Below are 21,457 nucleotides of genomic sequence, written 5' to 3' on the forward strand. Positions count from 1 at the left end.
CATCTACTGCTGCTCTGTGATACAACTTAATGTCCAACATTCAGTGTCCAAAACTGTGTTTACATAGACATTCTTCTCCTGGCTGCACTGGAAAATAAATGCTTTGGATACCTTAATAAATCTCCAGGTGATGCCAGGAAAAGAACCCTGGCCTGAAAGAGAAGACCTGATAACTTGACCTGGCTAAAAATAGACTTGCTATGTGATCTGAGGCAAGCCATTAAACCTTTCTGGGCTTCAATTTCTTCCTCTGTAAAAGGAAGTATTTAGGTTAAAAAAAAAAAAATTCCACAACAGTAGGCCAATACTGAAGACACAGGGAAGGGTTGTGGTCAGAAAAAGGTTGACTGGCTGATCACCCAGGGACCTTTCCAAGGCTAGCATTACCTTGGTGAATGACCCTAATTCAGGCCTCATTTTTGGCCTCTGAGGTCCAGAAACAGGTACCCAGAGAGGTGAAGACATTCTAGGATGGCTCTAACCATTTATCAATTCCATGGTCCATTTATGAATTCTAATTGAAATTAGAACACCTATATCATCTTACAGTTACCACCTCCAGACCCTTCCCGTTATCAAGAAGTGCAAGAAGCTGAATTAGGCATCAGAAGGTTGTTCTATGAGCATGGACTTAAAGGGACATGAGCAGCCACAGAGGGAAATTTCATTCTGGCACTAGTGAGTCAGCCCAACCAACCCTGTTTACACTAAAGAACCCCCTTCTGGTGACCAAATCCAGATTCAATATTTTTATCTGGTCACTCAATACTTCACTGGATTTTAACTCATTTTTAAAAAACATTATTTATTTATTTATTTATTTGAGACAGATCGTAAGAGAGAGAGCACGAGCAGGGGGAGGGGCAGAGAGAGAGGGAGACGCAGGCTCCCCGCTGAGCTGGGATTCCAATGTGGGACTTGATCCCAGGACCCCAGGATCATGACCCTAGCCAAAGGCAGAGGCTTAACCAACTGAGCCACCCAGGCGCCCTCAACAATTTTTAATGGAAAAAATAGCATTACTTCTTCAGATACTTAACAATCACTGATTCACATATTATTCAGTTCTGAGAGACATGTGGCTCCCTAGTAGCTAGAAAATGGCTAACACTCATGAGTGCTTACTCCTTGTGAGGCCCTATTCCTACCCAATACTACACAGGACTTCCTTCATTTACCCCTCCATGATAACATTAGGAACTAGGCAAAAGGTTAGTATCTCCATATTATAAATGAAGAAATTTGGGCACATGGGTGACTCAGTAGTTAAGCAGCTGCCTTTGGCTCAGGTCATGTTCCCCGTGTCCTGGGATTGAGCCCCGCGTCAGGCTCCCTGCTCAGCGGGAAGCTTGCTTCTCCTTCTCCCACTCCCCCTGCTTCTGTTCCCTCTCTCGGTGTCTCTCTCTTTTTGCTGAATAAATAAATAAAATCTTAAAATAAGATAGATGAAGAAATGAAGCACAGAAGGGTAAGTAGCTTGTCCAGCGTGTACAACTAATAAATATGACAGAATCAGGAACTGAACCCAAGCAATCTGGTTCTAGAGTCTGTGCTCTTAACGACCACATGACACTCCTATTACATGTAGCTCTAAGTATTTAACCTCCAGAGGACAAATTTCATTTCTAACTTCTTGGAGAATCACCAACCTATTAACCCACTCCCTACCAAAAATTACCCATAAGTAAAAGATACTTTGTAAGTATTCCATTTTTTCCACACTCTACTTATGTATATCTTTAGCTAATGATATCCTTCAAAGATTTCTAAAATATATAAAAAACAGGGGCACCTGGGTGGCTCAGTTAGTTAAGTGTCTGCCTTCGCTCAGGTCATAATCTTGGGGTCCTGGGAAAAGCCCCACATCAGGCTCCCTGCTTTGTGGAGTCCGCTTCTCTCTCTATCTCTGTTCCTCCCCACTGCTCATGCTTTCTCTCATTCCAATAAATAAAATACTTTAAATAAATAAATAAATAAAATATTAAAAAACAAATAAATGGGGGTACCGGGGTGGCACAGTAATTTAAATGTCTGATTTGGTTTCAGCTCAGGTTCTGATATTGGGGTCCTGAGACTGAGCCTCATGTTGGGCTCCATGCTCACCATGGAGTCTGCTTAAGACTCTCTCTCCATCTGCCCCTCCTCCCACCATGCACTTTCCTCATTCTCTCTCTCTCCCTAGTAAATTAAAATATAGTGGCACCTGGATGGCTCAGTCAGGTAAGCATATGGCTCTTGATTTGGGCTCAGGTCATAATCTCAGGGTTGTGGGATTAAGCCCCGTGTTGGGCTCTGCGTTGAGTATAGAGACTGCATAAGATTCTCTCTCTCTATCCCTCTCTCCCCCACTAAACAAACAAACTTACTTAAGAAATTTGTTTTCAATTCAAATTTGTTTCATCTACAGTAGTTGAACTCATTCTTCCCTCTACTGCTTTTCTCTCCAGTGTTTGTTCCTGTCTGGCCGGTACCTACAGAGAAGTATCACTCTGGGTCATCCTTATCTCCTTTAGGGGAAGAAGACAAAGCTTTAACTTCTCGCCTGGACACTTGCAGGCAATTTTCCAAAACAATCCAATCTCTGGAACCTACTCCTCTCTGCCACTTACAGTAACTGCAGCCACAGTGGCTGCTAAGGGAAGGATATGGAGAAGGGCAGGGAAAAGCCTCACTTACACCATATCTCTTGGCCACCTCTGGCAATTCATATGACAAATATCTCCCCCATACCAATGATATGCTCAGTGGTGACACAATGGGGGGCAAAATGTCTCATGGTCCATGACTAGGTTACACTTATAGAATATTAGAGGTCTCAGGATATCATTAAGGAGATGACCAAATGAATAAATGTAAAGTTAAAACCACAAAAAAAGCTTCAAACGGAAGGTCTGTGAAAGCACAGAAGAGGGACCATGACCTATTCTATTACTATCTCCCTGAGACATCCAAGTAAAGATCTGAAGGTTGAGGAGGAGTTAATTAGGCCAAAAGGGAGTGAGGGCATTCCACACAGAGAGAAAAGCAGGAACAAGGGCCTGTCAGAAGGAAGCAGAGTGTATTCTGGGCCCTGTGAAGAAAAGCAGTGAGACTGGAATAGAGAGAGCAGGAAGTTGTAGGGGGAGGCCAGACCACAAGGGGCTTTGTAGGCCACATTAAGGACTGGTCTTTATCCAAGAGTGCTACCAAGTCTTGGAGATATATAAGGATGGGGAGAAAGCAGTATGAAAAAAACGGATTTTTTTTAAAAGTCATTCACTCTGGCCACTTTGTGGAGAATGGATTGTGTAGTGTGAGTGATTGCACAGTTAGAAGGCTATTGCAATTATCCAGGTGAGACATGATGGTAGCCTGAACAGGGTGGTGGTAGGAGAAATGGAAAGACATGGACGCATTCAAAATATAATCTGGAGGGGTGCCTGGGTGGCTCAGTGGGTTAAGGCCTCTGCCTTCAGCTTGGGTCATGATCCCAGGGTCCTGGGATTGAGATCGAGCCCCAAATCGGGCTCTCTGCTCAGTGGGAAGCCTGCTTCCCACCCCCCCCACCAGCCTCTCTGCCTGCTTGTGATCTCTGTCAAATAAATAAATAATCTTAAATATAAACATATATATATATAAAATGTGGACAAAAAAACTGACAGGTGTGGATATGGGTAAGAGAGAAGAGCTATCAAGAAGCACTTCCAGGTTCTGACTTAGGCAGAGGGATGGATGGTTGTGCCATTAAACAGGATGGGTTATATTGAAGAGAAGCCAGTTTTGGGAGGAGATTAAAAGTCTAGCTGTGTCTGAGATGTCTGGAAGACACTCAAATGGGCAGGGGAAGTTGACAGCAAGACAAACAAGACTAGAGCCCAGTGGAACGGTTCAGACCAAAACGGTTCTGAACGAAATTCAGATATGAATTTCGGGGTCATCAGAGTGTGGAGGACAACAGAAGCCATAGGTGTGAGTGAGATTGCCTGGGGAGAAACAGAATGTGCCTGGAAAAACAGTAATATTTCAAAGCCAGATAGAGGATAAGCAAACTGGAATGACCAGAAGAATGTGCATGGGGGTGGAAACCAGGACAGTATGGAATTTCATGGAGGCCAAGAGTTTCAAGAGTGACAAAGACAATAATAATAAATGCTAACATCTATTAAATCCCAATATGGCCAGGTACTGTGTGAAGGGCTTTGAATACATGATCAAATTTAATCAGCACAACCTTTTGAGGCAGGAAGCATTTCTCTTCCCCTTTTCTAGGTGAGAAAACTGGCAAAGAAACTCAAAGTCAGCTGACTCAAGATAAACTAGGACGAAAAACCAAGGAGGCTGACTCCAAACTCGTTTACTTGTCTCTACAACCTCTAGTGCAATTTGGGAGGTCATATAATATGAAGCCTGAACAGCAGCCAATGAATGGACCAATGTGACTGTCCCCTGGAAACTTACCAAGGGAACGCTGTTTCAGGGGAATGAGAATGGAAGCCAGACTAGAGCCCATTATTAGAAATGCTCCATATTATGACCTGTTTGGCTGTCTGAGGGAGTCAGTTATGAGAGGAGGCCACTATGTTAAATCTGTATCTCCAACATCATCTAATTTGGTAACTTAATATAGCAAATGATGCTCAAAATTATAAGTGAACTGCAAATGTAAGCAGCCCAAAGTTGCCATGTGCGGCTTGCTGCTAACCCTTTACAACATACCATCCTCCAGTTTTCAGAGTGCTTACTTATCCATCACCTCTTTGATCCTCACAACTTCTTCATGAGGTGGATTACCTTTACCACATCTTTTTTTTTAACTTTAAAAAATTTTTGATTTATTTATTTATTTGACAGAGACAGAGAGAGTACAAGCAGGGGGAGTGGCAGGCAGAGGGAAAGGGAGAAGCAGGCTCTCCGATGAGCAGAGAGCCCCCTATGGAACTCGATCCCAGGACCTTGGGAGCATGACCTAAGCCAAAGGCAAACACTTAACCGACTAAGCCACCCAGGTAACCCTACTTTTACCACATCTTATAGATGAGAAACTAAAGCTCACAATGACAAAGGAACTTGCCCACAGTTACACCGCCAGCCTGGCTCAGCTAAGATTCAAATCCAGCTTCTCTGATTCCAAGTCTACTATTCCTTCTGGGGCGTCCCAGTGCTAAGAGGACCCTCTTCAGAGCCAGGGAGACCTGAGTTCAAATGTGTGAGACCCTGAGCAAGTTCTACCTTTCTGGACCTTGTTTTGTGTAAAATGGGGTTGTAGGGTTATTGTAAAGGTTGAATCAGATAATCTAAGTAAAACTCCCAATACAATGCTTAATAAATGTCTGTCATCCATCCCTGGCTCCACTCTACTCCTCTTCATCTCTGCCCCAGACAGTAGCTGTAGGGCTTCTTTGGGATCTTCGTTCTCTCTTCCCAAGGAAGAGAGCAGTATTAAGGAATGTTGAAGGTCACATACTGCTGCTATATGCTAGGAGTCCCACTCTGTGTTCATGCTGGACTCCCTCATGTGGGCAGAGGAAGGCCCAGGTGTTTGTCCTCTGTCAGGCACGCCCCAGTGCCCTGTTTAACTGCCAGCCTTAATGAGTTGCTGGCTGGCTGTTTCCTTAGAGATAAACTAGACAAATAAGCAAGCTAAAATCAAAGGCTTGGGTCCATAAATGCAGGAGCAACAACAAAATTACAACAGCAGAGGGCAGGGTTGCTCCATGAACTCCCATGCCAGGAGCCAGGGACCCAGGAGAAACCTAACAGCACGTTTATTTGACACTTGAGAGTTCATAAAGCTTTTGAACCAATACCCTTCAGTGTTATCTGACACCACCGGTGTTTGACAGGCAGGGTGAGTGTATTTTATTCTGAAGCTACAAAAGAGGAAACTGAGCTTCACGGAGGTTAAATGACATGACCGTATTCAGGAATGCAGAGACTCTTATAAGCAAGGAATTAGAATGCCTGGATTCAAATCTCAGCTATGCTACTTACTAGCTCTGTGACTGTGAGCAAGTAAACTTCATTTCTCTATTTGTAAAATAGGTATGACCAGTACTATAGTTATTACATTGTTATAAGAATTAAGTTATGAGGTGCCTGGGTGGCTCAGTGGGTTAAAGCCCCTGCCTTTGGCTCAGGTCATGATCTCAGGGTCCGGGATCCAGCCCCGCATGGGGCTCTCTGCTCAGCGGGGAGCCTGCTTCCCCCTCTCTCTCTGCCTGCCTCTCTGCCTACTTGTGATCTCCGTCGGTCAAATACATAAATTAAAAAAATCTTTAAAAAACAACAACAACATAAAACTAAGTTAGATGGGGCGCCTGGGTGGCTCAGTTGGTTAAGTATCTGACTCTTGGTTTTGGTTCAGGTCATGATCTCATAAGTTGTGAGATGGTGCCCCACATCAGGTTCCCTGCTGAGCTTCTCCCTCTCCCTCTCCTTCTGCCACCCTCCCCCACCACCGCTATCTCTCTCTCTCTGAAATAAATCTTAAAAAAAAAAAAAGAATTAAGTTAGATGATACAAATGTGAAATGCTTAGGACAGTGTCTGGTACACAGTAAACACTCAATAAACGGTAGCCTTACTATAATTATGATGTACTATGCTTGCTGAGGTTGGGGTGCGGGTTAAGAAAATGAGCATGGCTTTCAGCATCACAGAAGCTATCCTATTGTGACCAACCCATCACACCACAGTCTCTGGCTGCTCATTTTCACCTATCCTGAAGTCACAAATTTAGCAGAAATGGTCTGTTGCCCGATAAAATGACGACAGCTTTATATTTGTATTATTCCTTTTCCAGAGCATAGGCATTAGAAATCACTTCTCAAAAAGAGAAAGCTCAAAGAGTCTGTGCTCATGATCCTATGAAAAGAGGCCTGAAATGTTCCCAGGAGACTTAAGTATGGAAAATACTTCAGTATTTTCCCTCTGATAATGTCCTTAGGAACCAGGTCAAGCCAGAGAGTCTCAGGTAAGGGTGATAAAGATGAATTAATAGAGGCAGTTTTCCCTTTTTCCACAACCCCTCCTCGTTGGCTAAGCGCTTTTGATGAGGGTTAGACAATCATCAGAAAGCTTGTCAAGTTTCTTTGGTTTTCCGACATGCCAAGTCACCATTAAATACATGCCAGCTCTATACTTTAACCTCAGCTACAAAGAATATGCAGTTTGGTTGCCTTCCTGGTCTCCTTCATGGAGAGGAAAACCAGTTCCAGAGAGCTTCCGAGAGAATGGCCCCAATTCTAGAACCAGTGGCACTGCTCAGGCCAGAGGTACTTAAGAGTCCAAATAGGCCTGTTGGGAAGGCTGTGGAGAAGAGGCAGGAAGGCTACTCAGACAAGCATACAGGATCAGAAGGATCCTGGCCAGGTGCCCAACTGCACCAGACTACGCTACTTCCAGGAGGTTGTCAGCTGGCCTCTGCTGTACAGTCCCAGGTTCCAGCCTTCAGTGACTTCCTATTGTCCCAGGCACCTGAGAATCTGGCGGAAGCTTATCAGAGGCAGAATTATGGACTGGCTACGAATGAGAGGGATGGGGTAATATAAGGAGAAGGTGAAGGGAGGAGAGTTTGGGCCAAACCCCAGCAATTTCTCCATTAATACCCAGCTCCGCCCTGTAACTAGAAAAACAAAGGTGTGGGGGAAGGGGAAAAGAAAAGTCATTTCCTTTATTGTAACTAACTCAACTGCGTAAGAGCGAGGCTGGAAGGGAGACATGAAAAATGAATTTCTTTGGGTACCATGCAGGGAAGAAGGTCCTAGACACTGTGCCTAGACACTGAATTTATCAGAGAATTTAAAAGACATTCAGCTGATGCCTCATGATCCTTATAACCAGGTTATTTCTGGGGTCAGATACAGTTGTTCCCAGCCCTGTAGATCTTTCTCCAATCTGGGCAAAAGTCATTTGGCTCCAAAGCAGCCTGTCTCCCCAGGGCAAATTACCAGGCTCTGTTTGAGGACTTCATGTCATCCAGTTTTTGTGGGAAAGCTCAGGAGTCAGGAAATGCGCTCCTTCAATAGAGCTGGATTAGAGAGACCCTGTCCTTGAGACAAAGATGTAACTAGGAGACCTACCCCAGATGCTCTACTTCCCCACAGGCATGATCTTTGGTGTAACTGTGCCAGGGTAGTTCAAAGTTAACCTTAATCTCTGAGGCTCCACATTAGAAGACCAATGGGTATGTAATAAGAGAAATAAATGCATGCACGTAGGTGTACACAGACACACTCAAAATATAATATAAAGTGACAGCTACTGAATATTATGGGAGTTCTATGTGTCAGATGCTATGCTGAGCACTTTATATAGATTATCACATTTAATCCTCCCTGACAGCCTGTGGGATGAGTACGTATCTCCATTTTATAGATGAGGTGCCGAATGCTCAGGGCAGTCACCCAAGGACAGTTAATTAATTGCAAAGCCAGGATTTGAAACCAGACAGTCTCATTCCAGAACCTGCACTCATCCACCAGTATCACGTACCTTACTTTTTTCTGAACATGTATGTGCGTATATGTTTTTCTCTCTACCCCCCACTCTGACACACACACACACACATTCCCTAACAAACTAGCATCTAATTGGACCTAAGACTTCAGTTCTTTTTTCTTTTTTTAAAAAAGATTTTATTTATTTATTTGACAGTGAGAGACAGAGAGGGAACACAAGCAGGGAGAGCGGGAGAGGGAGAAGCAGGCTCCCCACTGAGCAGGGAGCCCGATGCAGGCTCAATCCCAGGACCTGATCTATCAGGACCTGAGCTGAAGGCAGATGCTTAACAACTAAGCCACCCAGGCGCCCTGACTTCAGTTCTAAGGTCAACTCTGGTCATCCACGACCTGTATTTGTAACTCTTTTTGTCTTGTTGGTTTCAGGCCTCTCAACTGTGATATGAAGGGTTATATCACACAAAAGATGGTCCCTTCTGGTTCTGAATTTCTTTAGTGTTCAGAGAATCCAGAAATCCCCAAAATTAACTTGCTCTATCCTATTCTGGTTATTTTGGATAGAAAATATTAACATAGGGCGCCTGGGTGGCTCAGCTGGTTAAGCGACTGCCTTCCGCTCAGATTATGATCCTGGAGTCCCCAGCTCCCTGCTCAGCAGGGAGTCTGCTTCTCCCACTGACCCTCCCGTCTCTCCCATTCTCTTAAATAAATAAATAAATAGAAAGAAAGAAAAGAAAAAGAAAATGTTAACACAAATAGGAAAAGAGCAGGAATAAATATGACTATATGGGTTAGGTGCCAAGGTGAGCCCTGGCCTAGAAACTCATTAGGATTCGCTTCAGCTCTAAATGAAAGGGCAAGTCAAAGGCTTTATCTGTTGGTCCCTTATATTTCTGACATTTTTGCTCCAGCTCTTACTAAGAATCAACTTCCCTGAGGGTAAAAGGAAGAATCAAAGCAATTAGATCCACAGAGAAGACTGGAGAGCCCAGAGTTTGAGCTGAAAGGGCAGAAAAATGCAGTTCCTCTCCAACTCTTCCAGAGGCCAGAGCTCTCCAGGCCAAACCCCCCACACGGTTCCTGGGTGGAGGCAAGTGCTTAAAGGTCAATTACATTACTTGATATCAGCATGGAGGATGCTTTGTAACATGAGCTGTGTGTGGGAGCTGGAATCTACAGCACTTGGTGCCTGTCTACAGTCTGTCCCATTCTAAAGATATGAGCAACAGCCCTACCACTTCAGACCACGGGGGCACACATGCCCACCCAGCCTCCAGTGTGGAATGACTGTAGGCCAGGCACTGTTTTATGTTCTGGAGAATGCAGACAGGCTCCCACTCTTGAAGATTCCAGTCTCACAGGAGAAAGAAATAACCATTCAGTGGGTGCCTACCATGAGCTGGGCCCTTGGCATATATGATTTCATTCGATCTCAACAAGTCTATGAGATAAATTTTTAACGTCCGTGTTTTCCTGATGAGAAAACAGAGTCTCAGACAACAGGAACAAATCCAACTTTAAAGTCTTTGTTGTTATATTTAAGAAACAGAGCTGCCTTCAAACAATAATCTAAGAGCTAAAATAAAATTAAATAACAAAAAGCAGGAAAGTAGGGAGGCATCCTGCAGTGGAGGGCTGACTCTGCCAACTGCACTAAAAACAACCCTTGAGGCACCTGCATAATGAGTAGGGTAGCTGTGGGAGACTCATTCTTTCTGGGTCTCAGTTTCCTCATCTGTAAAGTGAGGGTGGTGCTGGGACACCTTGGTGAGGCTGTTCCCACCACTTCACCCTACTTCTAGCTGTACCCAGCCCATTTGTGACTTTTTCACTTTCACACCAGACATTTGCTCACATGCTCTTCCTTAGCACGTTCCTCCCTCTCCCCTCAACCCACACCAAAATGGGAACTCTCAAGTCAGAAACGTGTTTTTGTCTTTTCCAGAACATGAAATAGTGGCTGGCCTGTAGTACACTGGCAAAGACAGGAGAACAGACCCACTTACCGGAAGCAAGAGCTGTGCCAGGCTTCGTTGACAGTCCTGTACCGCCTCTGGCTTGGAGAGACATGGTCCCCACAGCCCCGACACTTCCAGGTATCTTCACCTGCACACAAAACCAGGGAGTTTAGAGGCCCAAAGTAGCAGGAGGTACAGGACGGGATTCTTATCATGCAGAGTAAGACTGAGTTAATGGACTTACAATGAAAGGGCTGGCCAGTGCTCTGATAAATGCATAATTCCCCCCTCCACAAGTTCTCTGGGAAGCACTTATCCAGCCTGCTCATCTCCCCAGGGACAGGAATTCATGGCCTTAAAAGCTGAGTCACATGAAAAAGCGCTCAACATAACTTAGCATCAGGGAAATAGAAATCAAAACCACAGTGAGATGCTACCTCACACCAGTCAGAAAAGCTAAAATTAACAAGTCAGGAAATGACAGATGCTGGCAAGGATGCAGAGAAAGGGGGACCTTTTTACACTGTTGGTGGGAATGCAAGCTGGTATAGCCACTCTGGAAAACAGCATGGAGGTCCCTCAAAAAGCTGAAAATAGAGCTACCTTACGACCCAGCAATCGCACTACTGGGTATTTACCCTAAAGATACAAATGTAGTGATCCGAAGGGGCATGTGCACCTGAATGTTTATAGCAGCAATGTCCACAATAGCCAAACTATGGAAAGAACCTAGATGTCCACCAACAGTTGAACAGTTAAAGAAAATGTGGTGTACACACACACACACACACACACACACACACAGGAATACTATGCAGCCATCAAAAGATGAAATCTTGGGTAAATTGGAAGGGGAGGTGAACCATGAGAGACTATGGACTCTGAAAAACAATCTGAGGGGTTTGAAGTGCGGGGGGGTGGGAGGTTGGGGTACCAGGTGGTGGGTATTATAGAGGGCACGGCTTGCATGGAGCACTGGGTGTGGTGAAAAAATAATGAATACTGTTTTTCTGAAAATAAATAAATTGGAAAAAAAAAAAAAAGATGAAATCTTGGCCGCCGGGTGGCTCAGTGGGTTAAGCCGCTGCCTTCAGCTCAGGTCATGATCTCGGAGTCCTGGGATCGAGTCCCGCATGGGGGGGGGGGCCTCTGCTCAGCAGGGAGGCTGCTTCTCTCTTTCTCTCTCTCTCTCTGCGCCTGCCTCTCTGTCTACTCGTGATCTCTGTCAAATAAATAAATAAATCTTTAAAAAAAAAAAAGATGAAATCTTGCCATTTACAACGATGTGGAAGGAACTAGAAGATATTATGCTAAGTGAAATAAGTCAATCAGAGAAAGACAATTACCATATGATCTCTCTGATATGAGGAATTTGAGTTTGAGAGGCAGGGTGGGGTGTCATGGGGGGAAGGGAGGGTGAAAAAAACCAACAAGATGGGACCAGAGAGGGAGACAAACCATAACAGACTCTTAATCTCATGCAACAAACTGAGGGTTTCTGTGGGGTGGGGGAAAGGGATAGGGTGGCTGGGTTATGGACATTGGGGAGGGTATGTGCTATGGTGAGTGCTGTGAACTGTGTAAGACTGAGGATTCACAGACCTGTACCCCTGAAGCAAATAATACATTATATGTTAATTTTTTTTTTAAGATTTTATTTATTTATTTGACAGAGAGAGATCACAAGTAGGCAGAGAGGCAGGCAGAGAGAGAGGAAGAAGCAGCCTCCCCGCTGAGCAGAGAGCCCGATGCGGGGCTCGATCCCAGGACCCCGGGATCACGACCCGAGCCGAAAGCAGAGGCCTTAACCCACTGAGCCACGCAGGCGCCCCGATATGTTAATTTTTTTAAAAAGGTGAGTCTCATTCCATCTTCTAGAAATGTTCTGATTGTTCCTTTTTTTCACAGAAACAAAACCTGCCTTTTCCTAGAATTTCAGCCCTTGCTTATTATAGCTCTGAGTAGATAAAATGAACAAGGTCTCTTTCTTTTCAGGGTCAGGCCTTCCTATGACTATTCCCAGTCAGCATCCAGAAAAACTTCTCTGGGTTAAACATGTTATTGCCTTTTCCTATTCCTCAAAAGCCCTGGTTGTATAGATATTCCATCACTGAGTCCAGGAGCTCATTAATTCAACCAACATCATGGGTCCTCTTACTGGACCCATGGGTCCTCTCCAAGCTCTATGTTGGAGACTCCTGGATAACATCATCTCTGATCTTCAAGAAGCAAATCCACTGAAAAGGAATCCTTCTCCCACATTGTAATTTTTCCCTTACATCTTATTGCAGAGTTAGAAGCAAAGTACTATTTTAGTTTGGAGAAAGAAGTTATGGGTATAGAAGGAAAAGAACATTTAATGAACACTTCCTATATACCAAGGCTTGTGCCAGGTGCTTTCAGAGACCCAACCTCATTTAATTCTCAAAACAATCCTGTGAAACAGGTATTAAATTTATTCTAGGGGTGGGAGACTTGAAACCCAGGGCTAGGGGGTGTCAGGCCAAGCAGCAGATCAGCATTCCAACTCAGGCCCAGCTCATACTAAAGTCCATGCTCTTTCCACTCACTCTACCATGTTGATTCCTGCTCATTCCACTTAGCGAAGTCAAGAAAGTCTTTGTAAGGGAAGCTAATACTTGAGCTAAACCTTGAAGGATGGAGAAGATTTGCCTGAGGCTGAGTAAAGATGGGGAAGGGCTGTGTAGGCTGAAAGGTTAGCATGTGCAGTAACACAGAGTGAATCCATGTCCCTCCAAAAAGGACAAAACACAATATCCCTGCTGTGGCTCAGATACCAACTTCTTGAAATAAAGAAGGCAGCTGAGATCAAGCTGTGGTACCTGACTCAGCCCTAGAAAGCAGGACAAGGTTGTTACAAAACTCCCTTGTATGCTCCGTGTATGCAGCTTTGTTCTCTCTGGGTAACTCCAGACTGCCACAGGCACGGTGACAGTCACTGAACCCTGTTTCACAGGCACAGGGGTCATGAATAGACAATGCACAGCTCCAGGCACTTCAAGATTGCTCAGCAGCATTCTGGGACAGTCAGGACACAGGCAGCTTAAACAAGCTGGCAGAAGGCTTTAAAACCTTGACCCACCAGTTCCTCTCCTCCAGTTCCACAGCAGTAAGACATATATGCCCATCACCACATGAATCTAAAAATTCTCAGACTCTCAAGAGGGGCCTTTTTGGTTTTTTGGGTGGCAGTGACCCGAGAATGCACTACTATCCTCACAAACTCAAATGTACAAAGTCTGAGAGACTTACTCAAATTAGGTTATGGATAGTGAGTGCACAAGCAATAAATTTGTAAGGTTTTCTTTTCTTTTTAAATTTATTTATTTATTTATTTGAGAGAGAGAGAGAGAAATAGTGCACAGAGCCAGTGAGAGAGAACACAAGTGGAATGGGGAGGGGCAGAAGGAGAGGGAGCAGTAGACTCCCCTGCTGAGAAGGGAGCCCGATCTGGGACTCGATCCCAGGAACCTGGGATCATGACCTGAGCCGAAGGCAGATGCTTAAGAACTGAGCCACCCAGGCACCCCTATAAGAAGGTTTTCAATGAAGACAGACGTCCAAATGAATCTTCCAAGTTATAGAGGTACAGGTTTGAAACGTTTTTGGAACTCTTAAAGGGAAGGGTTTTTAGTTCAGTTTGTAAACTATTTTGTTCTATCCCCAGCAAATCTCATTATTTTAAGCCACATCTTGTTTCTAATTTTTATTTTTTAACCCAAAGGAATGGTCTCTAACTTGACCACTTACTCAACAATACAGCATCTTGGCCCTGAATGACTTCTGGCTATTTACAAAATTCAAAAATGATCAGGACTTTCCACTATGAGGATATTTAAGATAACTTGTTATTGACACACCCTCCAGAACCTGCCCCTTCTTGTCTTGAGAAACCCAAAGCCATCCACCAACACTTATTTAGCACCTTCTCTGTGCTAAGCTCTAGGGGCATAACTCCAGACTGCCTTTGGCTTAGGTCATGCTCCCAGGGTCCTGGGATTGAGCTCCACCTCAAGCTGTCTGCTCAGTGAGGAGCCTGCTTCTCCCTCTCCCTCTGCCTGTCACTTCCCCTCCTTGTGTTCTCTCTCTGTCAAAAGAATAGGTAAAATCTTAAATATATATATATATCTAGGTTAAATCTCTTTCTCATTTGCTGCTCTTTCCCAACACGACACATAGTTGGCATGGACTAAATATTTGCTGAAAGAATGACTAAAGTGTGTCCATTCAATTTAGCAATAAGTGGTCACTTTGACCCTCAGTGAGATAGTTTCAGAGAAATGGTGGGGGCGGAAGTCAGATTGCAGTAAATGGGAAGTGAGGAAATGAGGGCAGTGATGTATAGATAGCTTTTTAAAATGTGCAGCTGTGAAGGGGAGAGGTGTGGTAGCTTAAGCAGAAAACAGGGTCCAGATTTTTTTTTTTAAAGACTTTATTTATTTATTTGACAGAGATCACAAGTAGGCAGAGAGGCAGGCAGAGAGAGAGAGAGAGAGAGAGAGAGGGGGAAGCAGGCTCCCTGCCGAGCAGAGAGCCCGATGCAGGACTGAATCCCAGGACCCTGAGATCATGACCTGAGCCGAAGGCAGCGGTTTAACCCACTGAGCCACCCAGGCGCCCCAGATTTTTTTTTTAATGGGAAAGACTTGAGCTAATATAAATGATAACCAGAAGGAGCCAATGGAGAAGGGAGTAGTGATAGAGATAACAGAAAGTGCACATCTTCTGAGAGATGGGATAGGATAGACTCTAGAACAGGAGTGCCATACGAAACAGTTGAGCCTTTCTTCTGTAGACACTGGGAAGTCTGGGTGAGCCAGCTAAGCACACTGTAGACAGGGAAAAGAAGTGAAAGACCTGAACTCAGGCTGTGGTGAAGGACAGGGAAGGACTGAAGAGACATTTGGAAGGTGGAACCAGGTGGGTATGAGAGAAGGGAGTAGTATAATATTAAAGGAATGAATGGCCCTCTACAACGTGGCTCGAAAGAACCTTTATTTCTCACATGTTACAAAGGGATGCTCTAATCACATCTTTTTTTTTTTTAAAGATTTTATTTATTTATGTGACAGAAAGAGAGATCACAAGTAGGCAGAGAGGCAGGCAGAGAGAGAGAGGAGGAAGCAGGCTCCCTGCTGAGCAGAGAGCCTGATGCGGGCCTCTATACCAGGACCCTGAGACCATGACCTGAACCCAAGGCAGAGGCCACCACCCAGGCACCCCACTAATCACATCTTGATCTATTTTCTGTTTCTGCTACACACATTCATGTTCTTGCATACTAACATTCACATCTCAAGCTATTGGGTGTTTAAGATACTTTACTGTCTCTTTCCTTAATCAAACTTCTATCCTTCTTTGATGGTCCCCCAGAGGGGGACTTTTTTCACTTTGTCTATACCTGCTTTATATCGTTTGTTTTGTGATTATAGTTCATTATGTTTCATTATGTTTCATTCCCTCCCTCTCTCTGTTCTCCATCCCCACTCCTAGATCTAAGGGACAAAGGCTGCATTTTGACCATCTTCAAATCTCCTGAGCCTAGCATAAAACCTGATGCAGAACAGACACTCCTTTGTGTGGCAAATCCAACTGAAAAGTTGGACCAACTGCCAACTCTAAAGGTAATTTCCAAAGATAAACTTCAATAGTCAGAGGAATGATTCCATTGAATAAGGGTTCGGGCTCTCAGGATAATTACCTATGGGTAAAGTCACAGGTAGATGCACAGGCCTGTTTTTCTGTTGAGCATTCACACTGTTTTTCAGTTACGTACCTGAGCAAGAGGGGCGCCTGGGTGGCTCAGGGGGTTTAAGCCTCTGCCTTCGGCTCAGGTCATGATCTCAGGGTCCTGGAATCGAGTCCCGCATCAGGCTCTCTGCTCAGCGGGGAGTCTGCTTCCCCCTCTCTGCCTACCTCTCTGCCTACTTGTGATCTCTGTCTGTCAAGTAAATAAATAAAATCTTAAACAACAAAAAAAAAAGTACCTGAGCAAGAATATTCACCCAAAGCCTTCAGCTTCTCAAGCCCAGATACTCTTTAAAAGAAAACTCTTAGCTTCTTCAACTCTCTACAGCCCTGAAAGTTGATGATCTTAACTCTCTTACAACTTCTTTTTGTTTTTTTTTTTTTAAGTAGGCTCTACACCCAACATGGGGCTCAAACTCACAACCCTAAGATCAAGACCTGCATCCTCCCCCAACTGAGCCAGTCAGGTACCCCCACCCTTTTACGACCTTTATTCTAAGGAATGCAAGAGAAATATAATAATACAAAGTCCTGGAGATTACTGTGAGGCCCAGTGAAAGACCAATCCAGAGTCCAGTCTGCCTGGAAAATATTTCATCTAGGAAAATACCTCATTGCACCAGGAACTTCACCCTCTACTTCTACAATATTTACTTCTCGTATCAACCATGCCTACTGATTGTCAGAGGCCAGAAAAGGAGTTTGACAAATTAAATGTCCCCAGCAGCCTCAAAATAATAAGGGGCCCTTATTAGGAGTTTAATAATCAGAAAATGATTCCACAGGTTTTTTTTTAAAAGATTTTATTTATTTATTTGACAGACAGAGATCACAAATAGGCAGAGAGGCAGGCAGAGAGAGAGAGGAGGAAGCAGGCTTCCTGCTGAGCAGAGAGCCCAATGTGGGGCTCGATCCCAGGACCCTGGGATCATGACATGAGCTGAAGGCAGAGGCTTTAACCCACTGAGCCACCCAGGCGCCAGATTCCACAGTTTTTATTGCAGTTTGTTGCTTTTAAGAAGTTATATGTATATAATGCAAAGAGGGTAAGAATTACAATAAATGGCTCATTACTAAAGTTCTCACCTTCAGGATCTTTTGAGTCCTGGCATAAAATATATTTAGTTAAAAAATACATACATATATTCAGCTTATACACACTTCTCTCTCCTGCCTTAATAATTGGTGATGTGGCCCTCAAATAATTTCTGAATCCACTGGGGCAGGCAGTAGGATGACAGGAAGGTAAGGCTAGAAGGGCCCTTAAAAATCATCTACTCTAGTCCAGTCTTTCTATTTTTCTGGGAAAAAAAAATGGATTTGAAGAAGGAAACTTGATTTGCCTAACCATCAGAAAGCTGGTCCAGGAGGGGCTCAAATCTAAGTTCTGAAACTACCAGACCAGTTGCATTTTTATTATCGTATGCAGCCTCAGACAAGTTAGGACTTGCTTAAGACTACACAGTTATTCAGTGGAAGGACTCACCCTGGTACCCCAGCTCAGTGCCAGCGCATTTCTCACAAGACACTAACGTTCACCTTAATCTTGGTCTAAGAAATGGGTTTCTGCAAACTAGCCCTTTTCAGACTTCAAAGTGGTGAGAAAATTCAGGTACTGAAAGCTCATGAGACCATAAAGCCTAGCCTGAACCAACATGCACAGACCCAATCCTTTCATTTGAGAAAAATCTTTGATGCTTCTCATGTTCCACTAGACAATGAGAACCAGGAACAAAACCCAGCCAGTTCAGTGCAGCACAAAACAACTTTTATGGTAACTGCTGTGCTCCCTGGGAACTGGCAGGTCAGGTGTATAAATCCCACTTGTCCCAGGATAAAGCAGGAAGCAGAGGGGCAGGGCAGCAACTGGTAGGGATCAACCAAAAGGGAAAAGATCACACCTTAATGAAGTGAGTACCAACAAGACTTACAGTACGATTAACATTTCTCTAGATACTCTTCTTTATATCCCAAAGGTTTTCCTCCTCACTAGCTTACCAACTATTACCAAGTGTCTATGGAAAAAAAGATTAGATGATTTTTTATTAACATATAGTGTATTATTAGTCCCAGGGGTACAGGTCTGTGAATCACCAGGTTTACACACTTCACAGCACTCACCATAGCACAAACCTCCCCCAATGTCCATAACCCCACCACTCGCTTCCTACCCCCCCACCCCCCCACCCCTCAACCCCCAGCAAGGATTAGATGATTTTTAAAGGAGCTTCTGGAGCTTATGAAGACTCATACTGAAGGACTATTACTATTCCCATTTTATGAAGATGAAGCTGAAAAGCTCAATTAACAAGTGTTAGAGCTGGGTTTAGACCCAGGTCTGCTAACTTCAAAGTCTATGTGTTTAACTATATTTTAGATTTTCTTTCCTAGAATAAAGAACCTTATATTTCTCCTTCATAAGAGGAGGGATCAAATTATTCCTTCTAGCTCTGAGGTGATGACACCAAACTGGGGGACTCTCATTTTTTGGCTTAAGACACATACATACACACACACACACACACACACACACACAGACAAGACACAAACACAGACATCTCAGAAGGTTTCATTCTTGCTGTTGTTTCCATCTGCCTTTTATTTTATTAGGAAAACTTTGTAAGGGTCAAGAAGAAGAGCAGGAGCTAGACCTAGGTTTGAAACCTGGTTCTGTGTCCTTGGGCAAATTATTAAACCTCTCTGAACTTGTCCCTTAATCTTTAAAAAGAGGATAACCACCTACCTTACAGGATTACCAAGAAGAAGAAGAAGAGAAATAACTTAATGGTTGTGAAAATACCTCCTGCGGTGCCTGGCACTTAGTTGGCAACTGAAAGCTTTTCTTTTTTTCCTTCATGTATATCTAGAGAGTTGGCTAGGGAAAGGGTTGAGTTGAATTACACTAACCTCTAAGATCTGTAGGAAATGTTTTCAAAACAAATTCAACAAACGTTTTCTACGTGCCTGTGTGCAAGACAAAGACTAGGTCATGAACTTCTGGGGCCCTTGGTGAGTAGTCATGAAGTGTAAGAGACAAGGATGTGTACAGAAATAACACATGTCAGAGAGGGACAAACTAGGTGCTGAGAGCAGCGCAAACTTGGTAGAGTAATAAGACACTTGGTGGAGAAACAAATGAGACAGATGGTTCCTGTGGCTTTCTAGCTCTCAGGTTCTCCTTTCCAACCATAAGTTTCCTTAACTGTGAATGAATAGGCATTTTCTTATCTGGGGGAAGGCATTTTCTTATCAGAGAACTGGTTAACCAATTAATATGTTCCCAAACAGCAGTTCACTACCCATTGTCAATGATATGGGGAAAAAACCAACTACTTTCGAGTCCTTATAACTGGACAATGGTGTCCTAAGCACATGTGAGCATGAATTAATAGAATATAAAGATCTGTAAGATGAAGACTCATACTGAAGGACTATTACTATTCCCATTTTATGAAGATGAAGCTGAAAAGCTCAACTAATAAGTGTTAGAGCTGGGTTTAGACCCAGGTCTGCTAACTCCAAAGTCTATGTGTTTAACTATACTTTAGATTTTCTTTCCTAGAATAAAGAAATTATAGGCAGAAAGACTTGATGATAAAATGCCAACGTAGATGCTCAAGGAATACTCTAATAAAACTAGGCGATGGTTTCATGTTCTAGCTCCTGCTGGGTATATATTAATAGGTCAAAAGAGTCTAATTCTTGTTACTATATAAACAAAGGTTAAGAATGAGAAGGTTGACAGGCTTGTAAAAGAATCCTAGAGCTCCAGGTTCTCTCACTGAAACGCCAAAGTGATACAGCACCCATTCCTAATATGCCCCTGAACCCTAGCCCTTTCCAGGTTTGCACTGACCAAAAGCCAGCTCTGCAATGGTAACCAGCTCAGCCTCCAAAAGACATGGAAAACCTAACAGAGCCCTTTGAACATGATGGGTTTCTTTTTAGCTTTAAAACTTTGTGGTCCTCTTGGACCCTATGTTGCTCCCTCCATCCCATATCCATGGCATCCAAGTCACCCTGCCCTGCCCAACATGAGGTAATTCCTTTGGTCTGTGCCTTTTTTTTTTTTTAATTTTAAATTTTAAATTTTTTATAAACATATAATATATTTTTATCCCCAGGGGTACAGGTCTGTGAATCGCCAGGTTTACACGCTTCACAGCACTCACCAAAGCACATACCCTCCCCAATGTCCATAACCCCACTCCCCTTCTCCCAACCCCCATCCCCCCAGCAACCCTCAGTTTGTTTTATGAGATTAAGAGTCACTTATGATTTGTCTCCCTCCCAATCCCATCTTGTTTCATTTATTCTTCTCCTACCCCCTGAAGCCCCCATGTTGCATCACCACTTCCTCCTATCAGGGAGATCATATGATAGTTGTCTTTCTCTGCTTGACTTATTTCACTAAGCATGATACTCTCTAGTTCCATCCATGTTGTCGCAAATGGCAAGATTTCATTTCTTTTGATGGCTGCATAGTATTCCATTGTGTATATGTACCACATATTCTTTATCCATTCATCTGTTGATGGACATCTAGGTTCTTTCCATAGTTTGGCTATTGTGGACATTGCTGCTATAAACATTCGAGTTGGTCTGTGCCTTCTTCCCCATTCCTGTCACTAACACCTAAGCTCAGGGCTCACTGTACCCACCTCCAGATTAATGCCTTCCTCAGCGTTGTCCAATCCATCATGCCCACCAATGTCAGATATATAGTCTAAAAATAAAATACATCATGACTCTCCCACCCTCTAAACCTATGGTCTCTACAAATTCCACAAGTCTAGCATTAAACTCTGCACGGTCTGGCTTTACATACCCTCTCAGCTTTATCTTTCACTTCCTATAATTTCCCCATTTGTGCATTCTGGCCTCTACCACACATATCAATTCACTCTCCTTTGTGAAAACCTTGAAACTTGCCCAGCTATGCATCCTACTTCCAGTTTCTTCCCTACCAGGATATCATACCCCACTCCACCCTCCACACCACTTTTAATCTACCTAAAACTTCACAAATTTTACCTCAAATTTTGGTCAGCATTTCCTGACCAGATCTGGTAGCCACCCTGGATATCTTGCTTTTCTTCAAACATGCCAAGCACATTCCTGGCTCAGGGCCATGCCTCATTCCCTTTTATTCCCTCTGCCTAAAATGTTCCTCCCACAGAGATCCAAATAGCTCACTCCCTTGCTTCATTTCTCACTTAGATGTCATTAACCAGGGAGTCTTCCCTGACCTCCCACTATCCCTATGACTTTATCCTACTTTCTTTCTCTTTGG

At 43.7% G+C, this 21,457-nt stretch overlaps 1 protein-coding gene across 1 annotated transcript in view; it reads right to left on the bottom strand.

The window, feature by feature from the left end:
* Nucleotides 1-21,457, bottom strand: part of LIMK2 (LIM domain kinase 2) — a 61,013-nt gene that overhangs the window by 36,837 nt on the left and 2,719 nt on the right. Inside the window, exon 2 of the mRNA XM_044243885.1 lies at nt 10,444-10,543. Within this exon, the coding sequence (XP_044099820.1) occupies nt 10,444-10,543 (100 nt within the window). The remainder of the gene's footprint in view (nt 1-10,443; nt 10,544-21,457) is intronic.

The sequence above is a fragment of the Neovison vison genome, chromosome 3 (genome assembly GCF_020171115.1).
Source record: "Neovison vison isolate M4711 chromosome 3, ASM_NN_V1, whole genome shotgun sequence".
NCBI lineage: Eukaryota > Metazoa > Chordata > Mammalia > Carnivora > Mustelidae > Neogale > Neogale vison.